The 16,847-nt window shown below is 48.1% G+C and overlaps 1 protein-coding gene and 1 long non-coding RNA gene across 7 annotated transcripts in view; one reads left to right on the forward strand and one right to left on the reverse strand.

The window, feature by feature from the left end:
- Window positions 1-14,079, forward strand: part of GARNL3 (GTPase activating Rap/RanGAP domain like 3) — a 164,890-nt gene extending 150,811 nt beyond the window's left edge. For all 4 annotated transcript variants that reach the window (XM_027556312.1, XM_027556314.1, XM_027556313.1 and 1 more), the window contains 6 exons: window positions 4,641-4,748; window positions 5,966-6,084; window positions 8,451-8,589; window positions 9,601-9,816; window positions 11,269-11,395; window positions 13,313-14,079. In XM_027556312.1, the coding sequence (XP_027412113.1) occupies window positions 4,641-4,748; window positions 5,966-6,084; window positions 8,451-8,589; window positions 9,601-9,816; window positions 11,269-11,395; window positions 13,313-13,490 (887 nt within the window). In that variant the 3' untranslated portion in view covers window positions 13,491-14,079. The remainder of the gene's footprint in view (window positions 1-4,640; window positions 4,749-5,965; window positions 6,085-8,450; window positions 8,590-9,600; window positions 9,817-11,268; window positions 11,396-13,312) is intronic.
- Window positions 14,080-14,096: 17 nt separating this feature from the next.
- On the reverse strand, window positions 14,097-16,817 carry LOC113901666. Of its 3 annotated transcripts, XR_003513501.1 has the most exons (3): window positions 16,400-16,817; window positions 16,182-16,291; window positions 14,097-15,513 (listed from the first exon to the last, which is right to left on the reverse strand). It is a non-coding gene; the product is annotated as an uncharacterized LOC113901666 (long non-coding RNA). The 3 variants fall into 3 exon arrangements; XR_003513502.1 differs by having other exon boundaries at window positions 14,097-14,285; window positions 16,182-16,817; XR_003513500.1 differs by having other exon boundaries at window positions 16,182-16,817.
- Window positions 16,818-16,847: the final 30 nt, after the last annotated feature.

The following is a 16,847-nucleotide window of genomic DNA, read 5'->3' on the forward strand; positions in this document are numbered from 1 at the left end:
GAACTCTCTGCTTTTTAATATGCTGTCTAGGTTGATCATAGCTTTTCTTCCAAGGAGCAAGCGTCTTTTAATTTTATGCTGCAGTCATCATTTCCAGTGATTTTGGACCCCCCAAAAAAAAACTAGTTTCTGTTACTGTCTGTCATCTGGAGATAAGGCACCTGAGTGGTGAACAGACTTTCTCAAGATTGTGTAGCTACAAATGGCAGAGCCCAGGTTCTCTTGACATTTGGGGCCCTCTTGACTCCAGTGCCCCGACAGTTACTCTTCCCCTTTTTGCTATTTCTTAGATGTTACTGAAATCAGCTTCAGCCTGGCATGCCTGGCCTCAGCTGGATTAGTTTGGGTCAGGTGGCAGATGGGTTTCAGGCAGACCAAAGATATCAAATAGGACTTAAGGATTTGCAGTTTTTCAAAAGCTAATGTGATACCACAATAAAAAAGGATCTTTTTAAAGCTAAAGATAGTGAGGTATTTTCTTGGACCCAGGCTATGCAGTCTAACTAAATAAAACCTTTTTTTCAGCCTAGAATTGTATCAGTTTTGAGTGGTGATGCTGGTTATAGCACATGGGGCAGATACATTAATTAATTAATCTTTGATTAGTAAGAATTTTCCATAGAGAAATTTATTGGGTAAACTTCCTCTTTCAAAATTCGAGATTTATGGGGAATCAGCAAAGAACTTCACCAATGAATCACTCTTTTAGGATATTTCATCCACAGGTCTGTCAAAACCCTCCTCAAAACAGCAGGTCTTTATGGCCCATCTGATGAGAAGGGCCACACATAGGGTGACCGCAACAGGCCACGTGCTCCAGCGTGGATCCTCGCTGCCCAGCTGCTGGCGCTCAGAGGGCTGGGCCGCTGCAGCTGCTGCCACTCCCCGCCCCAGGTCTGCAGGGACGAGCAGAGTAGGAGCGCACCTGTGTGCGGTCACTTCTATAATATGTTAATCTCTTTAAAGTGTGGTCTTTTTACTTTATTGAAAAACCTATTTGAAAAACATATGGCTTTAAAAACTGATATAGATATTAATACTTCTTTCTTCCAGCTGCTCAACTGGGGGTGATGTTAGGTGGTAAAGAAAAACAGAAAGAGAGCAGGTTTTAGACCGTGAACGTGAGTCCCATAATGAAAGAGGGGCATGGAAACAATGTGGATGGCAAGCTCTGTACACAAAATTAGAAGCGGAGTCAGCAGGCAGTGCTGAGGTAGGGGGTGGGATTTGAGGGGGTGGTCCCACACTGGGCCTCTGGCTCCTGGAGCCCCTTAAAAGTTCCACCTCCTCGGGCTTTGATCACCTCCTGGCTACAGGCCCTGGTTTCATCTCAGGATGTGATCAGCATGTATCTGTTCTCACAGACCCACCAGCCATCAGAAGATGATCTCTGACCTCGGGTGGGTCAGGCCTTGGCAATCCCAGGGGGGTCCCCAAACCTGACTCAGTCTCCCCAGACCTCGCCACTTCCTTCCATTGCTTTGGGTCAGGCATCTGGCTTTCAGTTTCCATCTCTGTCTTTCTCTTGGCACGTTGGCAGGTACCTGGGGATCCAGGGAATGAGCTGGTTTCTCCCAGTGACCAGCTGACTTCTGTAATTCGTCCCCCACACAGTGCACACCCATCTGCTCATCTCAGTCCACGTTCTTGTCTTGGTCACTGACACCCACAGGAAAGGCCCTTTCTAGCCAGGAGCTGTGGAAGGAGATTGTTTTCCCCAAGTTTGAAGCTGATTTTTATAAGTCTGCTTCTTTCTAAAATATAACTTCCAGAAACCCAGAGTTTTCTATACATAAATTTTTCTCTCAGATAAGTTAAAAACGTTTGTACGTGCCGAAAGGGACTTTTCTTCAGAGAAATTTGTTTTAAAACTAAAATCTACATACTGTTCTTCACCAGCTGGATGGGGAAGGTCAAAGTAGGGAAGATCATAGACTGAGCTGCTTCCAGGGCAGTGACTTTCTTAGACTCCTGTCCCCCTCATTCCCATTCAGGGCCCATTTAACTACAAGGGACGGCCCTCTCTGTGCCAGGCCGTGTCAGGCTCTGGAGACACAACAGTGGAAGGCACTGCCAGGGATGCAGTGAGCTCACCCTTCTGGGGCCAGCCACGCATGGGTGCCTGTGCATGGGTGTGAACGGGCTGCAAGCTCTGGAGTTCAAGAAACACTCTTTGCTTCTTTTTTGAATTAGAGACCTGCTGTTCTGAGACCACCAGCTCTCGTCACTGGGAGGGAGACCCCTCTGCTTCCCTGGGGCGGATCCCATTGGAAAAGGGGGAGACAGGACCTCTGGACTGCAGTCCAGTCACCTCCTCCAGGCCTGCGTGACCCCCTCTGAGGCAGGCAGGGGCTGGGACAAAAGCCTGATTGCACAGGTCAGGAGAGCTTGGGAAAGAGGAAGTGGAGCTGGGGAGTCCAGACAAGCCTTTCAAAGAATTTTGCTTTAAGGGAAAAGAATAAGGAAGGTTGCAGCAGCTAGAGGAGGAAGAAAGGGCAAAGGGTTTTGTTTTTTAAAACGTTGAATAAACAGCATGCATAAGCCTGTTGGGAAAGATCCGCTGGAGAAGGGAAAATAAGACAGAGGGGAGAGGGGTGAGCCGACCTCGCACAGCAGGTCGAAGGCGCTGCTTGGAGACCTGGGCGTCCTTTGTGGGCACTTGTTTTCTCAGGAGCAAGGTCTTTGAGAGTGAGGTTTCTTTTCCTCCCCTAGTGAGTCCACTGTAGCAAAACCAAAAACTGACGCTGATAAGAATTTCTGTCCTAATAACTCACTCTGTTAGAAGAACTATGATAAAACAGCATAAGGAAACTGCTTTACAAGGCACAGGGGTCTCATCAAAAGAGCCCCTGAGCCCTGCTGCTGCTGCTGCTAAGTTGCTTCAGTCGTATCTGACTCTGTGCGACCCCATAGACGGCAGCCCACCAGGCTCCCCAGTCCCTGGGATTCTCCAGGCAAGAACACTGGAGTGGGTTGCCATTTCCTTCTCCAGTGCATGAAAGTGAAAAGTGAAAGTGAAGTCGCTCAGTCGTGTCTGACTGCTAGCGACCCGATGGACTGCAGCCTACCAGGCTCCTCCGTCCATGGGATTTTCCAGGCAAGAGTACTGGAGTGGGGTGCCATTGCCTCCTCCGCCTGAGCCCTGCAGGATGCTCCAAAAGGGATAGACAGGCAGGGCTTCAGATGGCCGCGGCCACCGCCCCAGCCTGGCCCCACACTGAAGGCCTCCGCAGCAGCTCTGGCTCTGTGACCTCTCCCCTCTCACAGAGGGGCCACAGCTGTTAATTCTGACACTAGGAACAGGGAGAGACTGCTTCATGGGCCTGAAGTTTCTCATTAGGGTGATGAAAATGTTATCAAATCAGATTGTGGTGATGTTATTCAACTCTATAAACAGACTACAGTTCATTGACTTGAATGCTTAAAATGGATGAATTTATGGTATATAAATTATATCTCAGTAAAGCTGTTTTTAAAAATAATTGAAAAACTAGTTTGCATGGCTAAAATGTGGCAGGCTTTTGGAATAAAGGGGGCCTTTGTTTTTCCGTTTGTGTGGATGTGAGAGTTGGACCATAAAAAAAGCTGAGAGCCAAAGAATTGATGCTTTTGAACTGTGGTGTTGGAGAAGACTCTTGAGAGTCCCTTGAACTGCAGGGAGATCCAACCAGTCTATCCTAAAGGAAATCAGTCCTGAATATTCATTGGAAGGACTGATGCTGAAGCTGAAGCTCCAATCCTTTGGCCACCTGGTTCGACAAACTGACTCATTTGAAAAGACTCTGATGCTGGGAAAGATTGAAGGCAAGAGGAGAAGGGGATGACAGAGGATGAGATGGTTGGATGGCATCACTGACTGGACGGACATTTGTTTGAGCAAGCTCTAGGAGTTGGTGATGGACAGGGAGGCCTGGCATGCTGCAGCCCATGGGATCACAAAGAGTTGGACACAACTGAGCGACTGAACTGAACTGGTTTCTTGGTGAACTTTTTCACTCTACGAGGGTCTGAACCACCTGGACTTGTGTTTAGAGCTCAGAGCAGACCAAGAACCTGATAATTGAATTACCCTGGCCTTACTCTAATGCTGGCATACAGGCATATGGCTTCAAGTTTTCATTATAAAATGTTTCTGGGAGTGTATGAGTCCCACCACATATGTCCTGCTGATTGAGGTTTGGGGAATGATCCCCTGTAGGAGAGCTTCCTCCATCCAGGGGTGCCATCAAGTGCCCCTTCTTGTCTGCAAACCAACCAGTACTGTCCCCCATGCAGGACTTGTGAGGCCGTGGACAAGCTACTTCACCGCCCCTTGCCTTGATTCTCTCATCTGCAAAATGAGCATAATAACAGCATCTACTTCATAAGTTCGTACAGGTTAAATGGGAAAATGTTTTAAAGCTCGGCACCTGGCACATAGTAAATTCTCCCAAAATGGAAGCTATGACATGTGGCAGAAATATTACTCTGGCTCTGACTGCCTCCTGCCCCTGAGAATCTGGCAGCATGGCAGTGGTTGTGCTGGCTTTCAGAAAGAACAGGTAGATAGGATGCTCTTCTTGTGGCCTGTGTCTCATTTATCTGATTAGTTGCCTGAGTGTCGTCTGTAACAAAAATAAGTCGCTGTTGTTTCGTTGCAGACAGTTGCATCTACAAAAAGGTTTGCCCATTTAATGGTGGCTCTTTTTTGGTTCAACCCTCTGCGTCAGATTTCCAGTTCTGTTGGAACCAGGCTCCCTGTGCGATTGGTAAGGAAACCTTTTGTCATCCTGGTCTTCCCCCAGAAAGACTCATCTGAACTGTTCCATCCTATGTGAGCGCTGGCTTACCACTAGATTTTCTATGAATTCTCTGAGTATAATGAGTGTAAACAGTCTTCTTCTTCTGTAACTGTTTTTCATTTTGCTCCCCTTCGGGGACTATTGTCTCTCATTGTTCCTCCCAGGTCTCCTCAGTGCCTGAGGATGTGAGCCTTTGCGAGCAATTAAATATCAGTTTTCAGTACTTGGGTATCTTGCAGTACCCTTTCATTTCTGGGCCTCACTTTCTGACTTCTAAAATATGAGAATTTATAAAGATTCCATCCTTGAACCTCTGACTGACTTGGGAGAGAAGCATAATGCACTCAAGCAGCCTTCTTATACATTCTAAAGCTTGAAAGTCTAGAGTCACAGAAACCCTGGTACTTGACCTGCCACTGAAATGTCAGGACATGCGTGGTGGTGCTTCGTTTCTGTGGTTCAGGATCCACAGCTGGACAATCTGCCTGGCGAGAGTCAGATCAGAGCCACATATATTAACATTATTGTCCTCAAAGTAGAAGCATTTGTTGATAGGTAAACATGATAGAGTTTTAACTGAAGAGCAGAGGGGTGGAGCCAGGTACTGGGAGGACTGGGTTGGCTCAGGTGCAGATTAGTTATGGTAAGACAGAGAGGGGAGGGTTAGAAATGGGTCTCAGGTCTGAGCCACAGCACTGAGGACCCACTGGACAGATCAAGGCTAGAGGCGTGGGAGCAGTAGGAAGAGTCACAGATGAAACCAGGCGAGCAGGAACAAGACGCAGCCCCCGCCCAGACACACACAGGAGGAGCGTAGGGGAGGGTGACTCAGGGACAGGGAATGAAGGAGTAAAGGCCAGGTTCCTGGACAGAAGGCACGTGGGCAGAGGGCATGTCTGGACCACAGAGGGAAGGTCCTGGGGACCCGGCTGGGCAGTGTGCCCAGAAGATGAGGTGGGGAACTGCAGTGGGGGAAGCCGGGACAGTGCACTCCTCCACGGGCAGGTGCTCAGTGGCTGAGGGAGGCTCTCCTAGAACAAGGGGACACGCGCCCCCGAAGGAACAGACACAGCGGAGGAAGGGGAGAGCTGGGCGCCGCCAGAGAAGCGAGCTGGGTGTGAGAGGGCCCCGGCAGCTCCCCAGCCGCAGCCCGGGCTGGGCGCTGACACCCCGCTGCCTTGCAGTCTGTGCGTTCCCCTACCTGCTGGCCTTCACCACCGACTCCATGGAGATCCGCCTGGTGGTGAACGGGAACCTGGTCCACACGGCCGTCGTGCCTCAGCTACAGCTCGTGGCCTCCAGGGTGAGTAGAGCTGGGGTTTATTTCTGTCTGAGGGGCTTCGGGTGCCCCCAGCACCACGAGGTCTCAGGCGGGCGAGGACACATTTGGGGCGAGACTGATGATGACAGCACCATATGTGTGTTGAGATGAGAAAGCTGGAAACAGTCCTGGGTTGAGTTTTCCTATGTGGGTTCAAAGCACCTTGGGCTGCAAAACACCCCTCCTTAGCGCTCAGAGTCATCGCTGCTGGTGGTAGCAGGGGAGCAGTGCTCAGCCAAAAACGGAAATCCTCCATGTGAGCCTGGGTTGCTGGTCACAGAAGGACAGTCCGAGGCTAGAACAGTTAAGAGCTTGAGGTAGTGCTTTCTTCCTTTGCTGCTGTCTGTCTTCAATTTGAACTTGTGTCCCGTATACATGACTGACAGACGGATTCATGCCTAGTGACAATGTGAGCAAAACCGAGGGATGCAGGAACAAAGATCTTCCCAGGTGTCTTCTACCGCAGGCGCATAACCCACCGGGTCTTGTTCTGGTTCCCTCCTCTGGGTCACCCCACACCCTCTCCGTGGCCTTGCCAGGCCAGCTGGTGCTCCATCCTAACGGGCATCACATTTGGTGGTAGGAGGCTGCATACTCCCCACCCCCACACTGACAGTTCTGTGAGGACAGACCCTAGCATCTTCTGCACTAACGTAGTGCCAGTAGAGTGCTGGTAAGTGTGCAACCACTAATCTTTGGAAAACGGGTATGCGTGTATACACACACTCATATATATATATGGACATCAGTTGATTATAAGTTTTACTAGTAATATCGTGTATTAACACCTATATATGGAACCTAGAAAAATGGCACCAATGAACCTATTCGCAGGGCAGGAGTAGGGCAGACATAGAGAACAGCCTTGTGCACACAGCGGAGAAAGGTGAGGGCCGGATGAAGTCAGAGAGCCGCACTGACATGGATACGTTACCGTGTGAGACACAGCGAGCTAGTGGGAAGGTGCCGTATAACACAGCGAGCTCAGCCTGGTGCTCTGCGACGACCTGGAAGGTGGGATGGGGGAGGGTGGGAGGAAGGCTCGAGAAGGAGGGGCCGCGTGTGTGCCTGTGGCCGATTCACATTGTTGTACAGCAGAAACCAACACAACATTGTAGAGCAAGCCTCTGATTAAAATGTTTTAAAATTTAAATTTTACTGATTATAAAAACATAAATAGCTTACAATTTATAACTAAAAATAAAATATACAATGCTTTTTATCTCAAAGTCCTTTTAGCCAATTGGCTCTCATAAAACACTTTTGTTTTCACTAAGAAGAAGCAAGAATTAGTCACTCAGTCATGTCCCACTCTTAATTTCACTGATTTTCCTTTATCTATAGCCAACCCCTGGCTGCAGTTCAACCACAATTTTACAGCTGGAATTATATCTCAACCCGTTCATTCTTTTTCCAAGTTTTTGTCATTAAATCTGACATGTGATCTATTAAACTATTTTTCACCCTCATACAAGTCATTAAACTAAAACTTCTTTCAATTTCAGCACTGGACAACATACTGTTAATTTTAATCTTCATTATTAATGTTTTCTCCATCACTTGAAGTCCATACCATCAACAAAACAACAAATCAACCTCTGGTTTATAGCATTTGCCGATTTCCACAGTGTAAATAGTCCCACCATGATTGATCTCAAGCTTCCCGTGTGACACCTCAGCACATGCATTAGGAGCCACTACTACACAATCTCCCCCCCAACACACATACACACAGACACTGTATAAATTACCTCAAGAGTATGGAGAATTGTCAGTGTAGTAAAATAATGAGGAATGGTTGAATTTTGACATTTAGTTCCTTTTTTCTTTTAACACAATTTAAGTTGAATAATGGCCGTGTTTACCAGCCAGCTTGCAAGACCCCTGAAACTCAGTGCCCTGAGTCCACAGGAGCCGCCCACCACCAGCCACACACCAGCGCCATTGCCCCAGAGCTGACCCATCGCGGGTGGGCTTGAGTATTTACTGAATCGTGAGTGAGGACCCATGTCCGCACCGGGGACATAGACATAACTAGATTCCAAACCTTCCCCAGTTCTAACCTCTGGTGCCCAAGCTCCCTTTCAGGGAAGTGTATTGTGTCTGTATTTGTGGAAGGCGTGTGGGAAATTGACTATTTTCTATTTTGTGTCAACAAGTAGATAAGAAGGGAGAACTGAGCCCTCAGGAGCCTTCTGAGCCCAGAGCTGGCAGCCACCTCCCTGGCTCCTTCCTGCACCGAAGACCCCGTGGGACAGCTGGGGGTCTGTGCAGTGATGACAGGAGGGCCGGTGGGTGCAGGGCCCTTAAAACTACACACCTCAGAAACGCCTTCTCTTTCTCTCCAGTCGGATATCTACTTCACAGCAACTGCATCAGCGAACGAGGTCTCATCCGGAGGCAGCTCCAAGGGGGCCAGTGCCCACAATTCTCCTCAGACACCCCCAAGCCGAGATACTCCAGTGTTTCCTTCTTCCCTGGGGGAAGGTGAAGTCTAGTTTTTACTGTCTTATGATAGACATTTTTGATCCGTTCTGATTTCTCTGAAAGGTGAAAGTGTTAGTAGCTTAGTCATGTCCGACTCTTTGCAACCCCATAGGCCATAGCCTGCCAGGCTTCTCTGTCCATGGAATTCTCCAAGCAAGAATATTGGAGTGGGTTGCCATTCCTGTCTTCAGGGAATCTTCCTGACCCAGGGATTGAACCCAAGTCTCCTACATTGCAGGCAGATTCTTTGCTGTCTGAGCCACCAGGGAAGCCCCTGTAGTTCATTGTCAAATACTGACATGTGATTACTGTTGAAGGAAACAAACAGTGATTACTGTTTGAAGCCACAAAAAAACTTGCAGTGTGGTTGCATTCTTAAGAAACCTTGTGATAATCCCCACCCCCAAACAATTCCCATTAGGAAAACACTTGTTTCAAAGGGGAGAAGGAAGTTGAGGGTTAGAGAGACTGCAGTTGGCCCCAGCAAGTTATCCTCCCTTCAGGAATGTTAAGGATATAATAGAATTTCATAGCTAAAAGGATATCATCATAAAACCCACACATTACTCAGCACCCAGCTTTCACTCCGTCTGGCTTCGCCCTTGAACCCCACAAACCTTTGCTGTGGTTACTGCCTCACGCTTTTCCTAACTTCTCACCACATGAGTCGTCTTATGGCTCGCTGCCAGGAGAGCTCAGAGCTCCCGAGCAGGACAGCTGTGCCTTTCTTGCCACCTCCTTTCTCCTGCCCACGCATAACCAGGAGTGGGTGTGTTTTGTCCCGTTCACCCATGAACAGGATGCCGTTAGAGGACAGAGCCAGCGAGTGCCACCACTTTATTGCCCCTAATGAAACTTGGCGGGGCCGGCGGGGGTGGGGGGCGTCAGCCTGTGACATAAATTCTTCTTTCATGCTAATGCTAATTATGTTGAGGAACCAGGAAATATTCTCTCATGAATAACATGAGCTCTTCTTAAAGTCCTAATGTTCTTTTTGAACACTTATTTCAGGTGAAATTCAGTCCAAAAATCTGTACAAGATTCCACTCAGAAACCTGGTGGGCAGAAGCATCGAGCGGCCTCTGAAATCGCCCTTAGTCTCCAAGGTCATCACCCCACCCACCTCCATCGGCATTGGCATCGCGGCCATTCCTGTCACTCACTCCTTGTCCCTGTCCCGCATGGAGATCAAAGAAATAGCAAGCAGGACCCGCAGGGAGCTGCTGGGTAATGGCTGTCCATTCTCGTGTTTGTGATGTTTGTAAAGATACCCGCTGATTTTATCTGCGCATATTGGTTGTGCTTAGTCATGTCTGACTTTTTGTGACTCCATGGACTGTAGCCCACCAGGCTCTTGTGTCCATGGAATTTTCCAGGTAAAAATACTGGAGCAGGCTGCCGTTTCCTCCCCCAGGGGACCATCCCAACCCAGGGGTTAAACCTGCGTCTCCTGCATTGGCAGGGGGGATTCTTTACCACTGTGCCTCTTGGGAAGCCCATTTATGGATATTAATTATCTCAAATGCAAAGAGCCCTATCATAAGGGATTTATAAAGAAATTATAAACTTGCACCCACACCAAGGAATACTGTACAGTCTGCCCAACAATGATGTGTCAATCTAGACTTATTGGTATAGAAAGTGTGCAAACCATATGAAGGGCAGGTGGGGAGGCAGTTTGTAAAACAGTCTGTCTAGTCTGATAACAGTTCTTTAAATATAAGTAATCTAAATAGGTATAATCCTAGAAAAGTGTCTAGAAGGGCTTACAGCCTGCAGCTCTCAGATAACATTTCATACTTATATATCCAAAATGTAAATCTGTCTGGGATTTTCTGCATATTTTTGTTCCCTTTTTTGCATATTTGTGGTGCAGTTCAGTCATCCCCTCTCGAAGCCCCTGGGCCAGGAGGCAGGTCTGTGGGGATGGGAGCAATGTCAGGTCCCTGCTATGCCCTCCTGTCAGTTCACAGGTGAGAGACCAGACCAGAGACATAAAGAGCACCATGATAATCGTGAAGAGGCTAGACTGTTGTAAAGGTTTTTGTTCAGAGTTGTGAAAACAAAATGAGGGAAAATGGAGGCATTATGGCAAAACAGTAAGAACTGGTTTAAAACTTGAATTGGCATCTGCATGGTGTAAAACTATGAGGACACACACCTGTCCTCTGGCCAAGTCTCCTGACCAGCTGGAGAAGGGGATTCAGATCCTCTGACAGGGCAACCTTGACACTGGCAAAATCGGTTGGCTCTTGAAGTTGGTCCCTTTCACTGAGCTTTTCAAATGTATGTATTGCTATTTTTAACCCATTATTCCCTAAGAAAGCTTGATCTTGCCAACTATTGTTGTATAAACCACTGTGCTTTTCAGAAATTGGACCTCTGAGTTGGCGAATTACAATTTCCAGTGGTAGGACTGTAGATTTTCTTTCCTTCATTAAACTCTTCTGAGTCATTTTTTCCCAATACATATATTCGTTCTAATCAGAAACAAAAGACCTTTTACCAACAAGACAATGAGAAAATCAATTATTTAAAAGTACAGACTTTTATCATCATTCTTCCTGCCTCCATCCCCGTAATGTACCAACACCCAACCAGGAGAAAAAGGGCATTTCCTGTCTCTTGGCAGTCTGATGGTAATGACCCTCTGACCTGTGATTCTCCCCTCCCATCCAGGCCTCTCTGATGACGGTGGATCCAGGTCAGAAGGCGCACCAAAGCCCAAGTCAAAGGCCCGGAAGCGGCTGGAAGAAAACCAAGGAGGCCCCAGGCCAGGGACGGTGCGGTCCACTAGCAGTGACAGGTAAAGAGGGACGTGGCCCCTGCTCAGGGTGGTGGCCCCTCAAGTCGTGGGACAGCCACAAGGCCCCTTCTGCTGGGTGACGGTGCGTGGGCCAGCCCCTTGGGCCAGCTGCAGCAGAGGCTCAGCGGCCATATCCTCTCTGAGGACCCCCAGAGAGCACAGCCTGCCAGGAAGGGGCCCAGGCAAAGGGGCAACCTCACTAGCAACCCAACAAATGCACACTGAAATACAGAGACGTCTTTTGCTCACCAAATTGACAGAGACTTTTTTAAAACAAAGTGCTGTCCAGTACTTCTGGTGGATCCTTTCTGGATGGCCATTCAGTATCACACATCTATGAATATTTGTTGAATCCCACTGATTTGTCCCTTGAGGTTCTCTGTGTCCCTCATAAAACACCTTGCCTGCTTCTCTGTGGAGGCCAAGGGGGCATGTGTTCAGGTTCCATTCATTCAGGCAACACAAATTCTTAGAGCACCTGGCACTGAGCTGGGGACATGGAGCTGAACTTCAGGGGCTCATGGGCTGGTGGGGAAGGCCAACCTTCCCCAGAATTATAGAGAATTATACCATTCCAGGGCAGCAGGTGATACAGAAGAATGAGGTGTGCCATTCATTCCACGCCTGGGGTAGAGGGGGTCCCAAACATCAGGAAAGGCTGAGCCAAATCTCATAAATCAAGCAACCATTAGCCTGGCCCAGAGAGGAAGGCACTCACTCAGGCTTTAATCCAACACTTTCACTGAGCTCCTTCCCTGTGACCAGGCCCCTACCCTCATGGACTTTACATTTTAGTGTGGAGAAACAGACAATAAACCTGTGAACAAGTAAGCAATTGCTATCACTTCCTTTCGTGACCAGCACTGCAAGGAAGTTTAAAACAAAGTGATGGGGGTGGGGTGGATAGAAGGTCTACTTGAGGTGGGGGCTGGGAGTCAAGGAAGGCTTCTTGGAGGAAGTGGCATGGAGCTGAGCTCTGAATGAGAAGGAGCTGGGGGAACAGCCCTTCTGGTAGCTGAACCAGCAGGGGCAAAAGCCCTGAAGAGAGAGAGAAGGAAGTAAGTGGGTCAGCTTGGCACAGATAAGGAGGTGAGGTCAAGAACAACCAGAGGCTGGACCTCGGGCTTTTACAAGGCTACATGAGTCCTTGGTGAACGGAGGAACTCCCTGAATCAAAACCTGGTCAAACTGGTTTTGCAGGTGTCGAGAGTGTGAGCATCCTGAGTGCAGGAGAAAATAGAGGGCAATGATGGGCTGGGAGGAGGCCAGAGGGGTCAGCAGGGTGGGGCCTGTGGGCCTGTGGACAGGTGTTTCAGCCTTGTCCTCAGGCCATGGGGAGCCAGGGGAGGGTTTATCCCAATTTGCCTCACAAACACATATGTGTCACCACTGACCTTTCTTTTTTCCCATTTTTTTTCTTTTTTCTAATGGTGATAATATAAAACATACTATTTTAACCACATTTAACTGTACAGTTCAGCAGCACCAAGTACATTCACATTGTTGTGCAACTTCCACCACCATCCGTCTCCTGAATGTTTCACGTTCCTAAACTGCAACTCTGTCCCCATTAACCACTAATTCCCCATCTGCCCACCCCATAGCCCTACCCCAGCCCCTGGCATCTACCAATGTACAATACCAATGGCATCTACTTTCTGACTCCATGAATTTGACTATTCTAGGTATCTCATATAAGTGGCCTTTAAAACCCGTAACAACCCAGGAGATGGGACAGTCTGCCTGCAGAACACAAGCTCTGTTGGGGCGGGCATTACCCACCTGCACGTGCCCACCTCTCCCTCACAATGGTGGGGGGTGGGAAAGACAGGCTTTCGCATTTAGGGGAGGAGGAAACAGAGTAGCCAGCTCAGTGGTGCACCCCAGGATCTGTTCACTGTGACTTTTCTCCTCTAGGATCACATCGAGCTCCCTAGAAAGTCCTTCCACTTCCGAAGCCAATCCCAGTGGGCGTTACCAGTCGACCAGCTCCGACCCAGACCCTGTGGCCGAGCAAGAAGGCAGCCCTGTCTGGGGCAGCTGCCCCTTTCAGCTCACCGCTTTCTCGGATGAAGACATGATTGACTTGAAGTAAACAGAGTCCCAATCGAGTTTGCCATGTTTAATTTTCTTACAGAGGTTTATACTCTTAGCCAGTTCTGACATCATTTCTCAACAAAATGTGGCTTTTAGCCTGTCCATGATCTATTGGACCAAACCTTCTGCACCCTTGGCCTGTTTGGGTCACTCTCCAATGTCCGGTGCCATCTTTCTTGACCTTTATTTCTTTCTGTTCAGGAACCATCAGTTCCCTTGTAATAAAGTGGTAGATTTCATTGAGGTTTTAGATTGAAACTTTGAATAAATCAAAAATATTCATTCTTATTTACTGCAACCTTCTCTTATATTTTATATACTTAGATGGAAAAGTTATTTTTTCATTACAGTTTTGTTTTGTCACATAATTTGTTTCTTTTATTGAGATAAAGAAAAGCCATTGCTTTAAAAATGTATTATAAATAAGTTTTCTTTCTGCACCTCTGGCCCCTGTTGCTGTTTCAGTTCACTGTGATTGGAACCAGCTGCATTCCTGCCTATAGACTTTTGAGAAAAGCTGAATTTTTAGATCTTAGAAACTCCTGCTTCTTTCTCCTTGTGTCTCACAAAAAAAAAAAAAAAAAAAATAAGGTATAGGAGCCTGTTAAGAGTCTCAAGATTTTGTTTTGTTTTATTGTTACTGTGAAATCATACAACCTAGAAACAGTTACACTTCATCCTCAAAATTATCATTCTCAAATTCCCTCCTCTTGTTCTGGTCTGCTTTGCTCTCTCACATGAATCAAATGAGTAGCCTTCCTCTTATCATGTATCCACCTTCTGTTGCTCCATCCTCAAAGAGAGAAGAAAATGTGAGTTTGGCCAAGTTTGAAGGAAACAGTGAGATATCAGTCTCTAGCCAGGGGAGATCAAAGGAGGAAAACTGAGTTTCACTGACAATTGTAAACTTTTTAATCTGTGTAAAGAAGATAACTTACTTTTGGCTTTAGTCTAACAGATTCCATTTTATTATATCTTGTCTTGCCTATATTACCCATCAAAAGAAACGAGGTCGTTTCCCCAGTTGAAGTGGCTCTGAGGAGTTCTTCTGCAGGTCTTCTCGCTTACTGCAGAGGTCTGTGCTGGACATGACTCCATCTGATAGATCTCAGACCCTACCTCCTTGTGGGCCTTGCATACTGTGGGGAGAGCTCTCCTCTCCACCTGTGGCTCAGAGAGTCCCACATGATACATCTGAGCTGAAGGCTGCCTGGTCCCCTTCAGCAGAAGGCAGGAGGTCAGAGTGCTAAAGACAGTGCTTCTTCAGTGTACCCAGGTGGGTCCATAACCAAAGGAGCCTCCTCACAGTCTTTGCAGCATCAGTGCTCCTGTTCTTTTGTGTTTTGTTATGCCCTTTTCATATAAGAGGGGAAAACGCAAGATCAACTACATGCTGTATCTTGACCTCACCCAAAGCTTTATGGATTGGGTTTTACTGTGTTTGCTTTTCAAATAAGGAAACTGAGGTTCAAAAGGGGGTAGTGATTTGAACCTGTGAGTGCTCTGACCCCAGAACTGTGCCCTGTCCCCTGTCCACCCTACAGAGCCAGGCTGAGTGCCTTGTGTCAGCTGGATCTGGCTGGTGTTTTTTGTGTTAAAATAATTTGTAAGCCTCATGAGCTTGTATGTGTGTTTTTCCTGTCATCTTTTTCTTTCCCCTGAAGTTTCTTGCTTCTCAGCCTGGAATTGAAAAACCAAGGGCTATTTAGACCATTCTTCCAAAGAGACTGGCAGCATCAGAGCCACCCCATGATTTGCAAGAGTCACAGATCTGAGGAGTGGATGTAGAATGGGCAAGGGGTGGGCACTACTCAACAGTTTGATGGACTTAGCTTATAAAAGGAAGGCGGGAGTCTGCTCTGGCAGCAATGTCTGCTTACAAAGGCCAAGTGAATGCTGCACACTCATGGGGAGGGAGATGACCAGCCAGAGGGCAGGAGCAGGTTTGCAACGGTTCATGGCTTGGCGGCCACTCCAGTAGTCTTGCCTGAAGAATCCCATGGACAGAGGAGCCTGGCGGGCTACAGTCCGTGGGGTTGGAAAGAGTTGGACACAACTGAAGCGACTTAGTGCACACGCATGGCTTGGAGGGCTGACTGGCCTTAGCTAGGCTCACTGGATCACCATGTCTACAGAAGCCTCTCTGCATACCCCTCAGGCTGAACTGCCAAGTAAACTGTCTAGCAGCAGCAGTTTGCCCTTGGAATCTGAAGCATCCATCCCCTCTGCAAACATCCAGTACCCACTGTCTGGAGCAGAAGATCATGTCCATTGGGGAAGGGAGAGAAGTAGACAGGTGAATCACAAGCAATGATTAGCGCTGTAATAAGAATTTACGATTGGAGCACAAGACACCGAGGAAGAACCGAGGGATGGTTGCCTATGTCTTGAAAGATAATACAATCTGGTGACTGCACTAATTATACTGCCTAATATTTGAGTTATCTGGAATGTACTTGGTCTTTTCACTTTGCCCCTACAACAAACCCTCCTGCAATGATAGATACTATCATTTCCACTTAGAGAAGAAGAGAAAGAGGCCCAGAGAGGGATTAGAAGCTAAGCCTGTTACTCTCTTAGTCCTGGTTCTTGACAGAATTACACAGCACTCCACCGCAGCCGCCTGCACCCAGGGAATGTGGCATACAAATCGCGACATTCTACAGCGCCCTGACTTCTTCATACTCACCTCCACCAATGACCAGGGTGCACACACGTAGAGAGACGCTATTAACATCCGCAGGGGACTCAAAATTGGGAGGTGTAGTATTAAGATGAAGATTCCAAAGTCAGGATTACCTGTGAAGTGAGCGGAATTTAACAGAGACCATGGGGCTCACCATTTAGGCCCAGATCAGTCACAGCTATGCGGCATGGGGGACCCCGCCCAACACGGGTTCTCAGTACCCGAAGGTCGTGGTCGTCATCGGTCTGTGGCTCCGTAGCAGTCAGCAACCTTGGCTCTCCCGCCCTCACTCCAAGTCTTAAGAAGCACAAGAGTTGGGCTGCGGCGCCCAGGACCACGCCTCCCAAAACACAGCTGATCCGAGAACAGACCAGCCCATAACCGGTGTTTGGAGACCTTCCAACCTGCGGCTCTCTGTGGGCAGAGCTGCCCACGCCTCAGAGCAGAGGTTAACGCTGAGCAGTTACTGCAGACCCTAATCAGGGAGGTCAGCGGCGCTGCGCAAAGAGAGGGAGGGCAGTCCCGGACGCCACCCACGTGCCCCGCCTCCGTTCGGCTTCCTAGCTGCATTGGTGGAAGCTAGATTAAGAGGCGGTTCCCGGCGCAAATGTAATCCCCACCCTCCACTCTCATTGGCCAGCGTGAGTCGCGGTTTCTTAGATGACCCCG

Source organism: Bos indicus x Bos taurus, chromosome 11, assembly GCF_003369695.1.
Source record: "Bos indicus x Bos taurus breed Angus x Brahman F1 hybrid chromosome 11, Bos_hybrid_MaternalHap_v2.0, whole genome shotgun sequence".
Taxonomy (NCBI): domain Eukaryota; kingdom Metazoa; phylum Chordata; class Mammalia; order Artiodactyla; family Bovidae; genus Bos; species Bos indicus x Bos taurus.